Source organism: Myotis davidii, unplaced genomic scaffold (genome assembly GCF_000327345.1).
Source record: "Myotis davidii unplaced genomic scaffold, ASM32734v1 scaffold1534, whole genome shotgun sequence".
Classification (NCBI taxonomy): Eukaryota; Metazoa; Chordata; class Mammalia; order Chiroptera; family Vespertilionidae; genus Myotis; species Myotis davidii.
In genome coordinates, this window is record NW_006285799.1 from 1,018,968 (window position 1) to 1,022,485 (window position 3,518).

The 3,518-nt window shown below is 36.1% G+C and overlaps 1 protein-coding gene across 1 annotated transcript in view; it reads left to right on the forward strand.

The window, feature by feature from the left end:
* NT5DC1 (5'-nucleotidase domain containing 1) overlaps positions 1 to 1,882 on the forward strand; it is a 100,713-nt gene extending 98,831 nt beyond the window's left edge. The window contains exon 12 of the mRNA XM_006756899.2: positions 183 to 1,882. Within this exon, the coding sequence (XP_006756962.1) occupies positions 183 to 298 (116 nt within the window). The 3' untranslated portion in view covers positions 299 to 1,882. The remainder of the gene's footprint in view (positions 1 to 182) is intronic.
* The last annotated feature ends 1,636 nt before the right edge of the window (positions 1,883 to 3,518 follow it).

The following is a 3,518-nucleotide window of genomic DNA, read 5'->3' on the forward strand; positions in this document are numbered from 1 at the left end:
GGGAAAGACTTCTATACTCTTCATCCTAGGTACAACCTATCCAGGTGACAAAAGAGATATTAAACTTATTAGACTCTAAAAAATAAGTTTTATTATCAATGATTATCAAATATTGATGTTTATATTTATGAAAGGCCTTTTGAGATCTGCAGAATAATCAAATTGTGTGTTTTTTCCCCCAGAATTACCCCTGGACTACAAATTTACAAGATTCTCTTCAAATAATTCAAAAACGGCTGGCTACTATCCAAACCCTCCATTGGCCTTATCAAGTTTTGAAACATTGGCAAACAAATAACTTATCTTTACTGAAATATGAAGTGAAGAACCATATATGCAGCAAATGTACTGTAAAATGCTTTATAGGAACAGATTCTTAATGAAAATTGATCAAGAAATTGATGTTTTTCCATAGTTCCTCTTTCTACAGATGTCTGACGACTCTCATATCAAAATCTCAGTGTCTTTAAACTGAAAAGAACTTTACTAACATTTTGCATACCAATTGTCCTGAGATGAGAATTCACCTGGGGACACACAGACACACACATATTTACACCTATGCCTAAGCCAATGGCTCTTAAAGTGTGGTCTCTAACCACTAGCATAGCATCACCTGAGAATATGATAGAAATGCAGATTTGCAGGCCCCACCCCAGACCTACAGAATTAGAACTCCGGAGGTGGGACCCGGCAATCTGTGTTTCATAATACTGTGATTCATGCTCAGGTTTGAGACCCACTGGCTGGGCCTTCACCTCCAGGGATTGGTTTGTTTAGTCTGCGTATGTAGATGGACACGGAAATCTTTTAGATGCCCCAGGAAAAGGCGGCCAGGATTGGGACAACTGACCCACACCTCCTGCAGTTTACCCAAGGACACTGAGTCTCGTAAGATTAATGGTTTTTCCAAGCTACTAGGTTTTATGCTGTTCTTTTGTTTTCCAAAGCTAGGAATAGAGACATGATTTCTTCTGATACCATGCAGCCAGGATGGGACAGAGATGATACCAGAAACCAACTATTTCAACCTCCAATGTTATCTATTAGGGTTCACCCTTATCCCCCCAATGATGTTCAAGGCTGTCTAATTCATTTTCATTCACTTTAAAACATGTATTCTCAAAAGGAAAAGAAATTGGTTTTTTGGGTGAAAAAAATAAGATAATGCAAATGGAATATAGCCCTCCAAAGCTAAGCATTACCCACTAAAATCTTATTCCTTAGTATTTTTATCATTAAGGGGGAACATAATTTAAAGTTAAATTTATTAATTAAACTTAATTTGAGTTTAATTTTTTCCTTGGGAGAGGGGGGTGATAATGGGAAAAAAAGGTCAAGAAAAACTGCTTCCAGAGGGTGTATGGTTATGTGACAATCCCACATTATTGTGTTCTGTGTGCTGTGCATAGTCATATTAGTAGCTATTTGTTACAAGATGTTTGGAGCCAGATAATGTTTACAGTATAAATCCTGGCTGCTCTTTATGTTGTAATTTCATTCTCTCCACCATGAGCAGTAACAGAAAACACTCGTCACCATCATTATTTTACTTGGACTATAGTAGAGAATTTAGCATATTAATGCATACAGTGGAAAGATATTTAAAATATTTTAAATGCTCAAAAATAATCCCAAACATATTGTGGGGATGAATATCTCAGGGTAGGTAAACAGTTACTGAAATTATTTCCTCAAAGTCAGTAACTTTCTTTGATATCTACTAGTAAGAATAATGTGTTGGAAGCTGATTTCCAAAATCTCATTGGACTATGATAATGAGCATACACAATCAAGCTTAAGGCTGAATGATAAATACTGTCTCATGTATACTTTCAATACACATTTGATTTCTTTTAAAAAATAAAGCTATTTTTCCTTAGACGTTTATTTTGTAAATGGCAAAGAATAATACATATTTAAGTGCTTACAAACTACTGTTGCTAACATAGAACCCCAAAATAAATCCTTTCTGGGCCACTGAGTGAAAAATAAATTCAATCAAGTCAGAAAGAAGTTCTAGTCCTAGTATCTACTAGTATTTACTATTATCTACCTAAAGCATCTGAACAAGTTAACCACCTAACTTGACCTTAGTTTTCCCTATTTTGTCGAAAGAGGTTAGCGTTTACTTCAAGTTTCCTCCAACTTTATAACAGGGACGGTCATTGATAATAATGAATGCCGTTTTTCTTTTGGGCTGTAATTAGACTTCTAAAATTTTTATTTCGCTTTTAAAAAGTGCCGGTGTTTCTAATTGGACATGAAGATTTAAAATCATCCAAAAATGGTACTATAAAAATTAAAAAGAGAATCTTATAAAAGAAAAGCTAGATCTTCTTAATAAAGTCATGACTAACAATGCAGGGAAAATTGTGCAAATAGGCAGAAGGCTTAAGTTTAATATTAGCATACAGGCAAACATTCGTAATCTAAAAGATACCTAAGGCCGAAACCGGTTTGGCTCAGTGGATAGAGCGTCGGCCTGCGGACTGAAGGGTCCCGGGTTCGATTCCGGTCAAGGGCATGTGCCTGGGTTGCGGGCACGTCCCCAGTAGGAGATGTGCAGGAGGCAGCTGATCGATGTCTCTCTCTCATCGATGTTTCTGGGTCTCTGTCTCTCTCCCTTCCTCTCTGTGGAAAATCAATAAAAAATATTTAAAAAAAAAAAAAAAGATACCTAAGAATAATGGTCAGGGGAGCTGAAATTTCTTTTTGATCTCATTAGCAGAGGGAAGCTCTGAATGACACAGTGGTCAAACAACTTGTCAGAATTTGGTATTTAGAATATTGAGGCAGCGGAAACTTCAATTGAACCTAGAATTACAATCTAAAATCATCTACTGAGTTTGTTACACTCAATTCACATCCCACAATAACTTTATATCAATTTAAAGCATATATGTGTGTGTGTACATATACACACATACTTTTAGTGAACTTGTTTGAATGAAAAAAAACGAACTGGTTATTTTATATAACAAACCAACAAGAAATGGAATGTAAATCTGTCTCTTTGGATATAACTGATGGTTAGAATCACATGAATAGCTTTTTAAAAAAATGATGTTGCAGTAGCATTTCCAGGCTCCTCATAACAAGGTTATCATAGAGTTGGCTACTAGATCACTGCAAGGCTGAGATACATTTGAGAGCGCTCACCTGGTGTGGCCCAGTCACTTCTCTTAAAGACTCTTGGGTATGGTCCAGCCCACATAGGGTGATTTCAAAAAGGTAAATTCTTGTTGGTCTCTAGAATCATCCTCAGAAATATGGTAAAAATGTAATAGCAATGCATGCTGACTCCTTACCAGGCTACTTTATGCATCTTATTTACTCCCTACAGCAACCATATAAGGAATTTAATTACGGATTTACAGATGAGGAAATGAAAATTCAGAGGTTAGATTATATGCTCCTTCAAAGTTGTATGGTTACTAAGCAACAGAATCTGTACATGAGCCTAAATTTGACCCCAAAAATCATGCTCTTTATTGGTTGGCCAACTCTTCCAACAT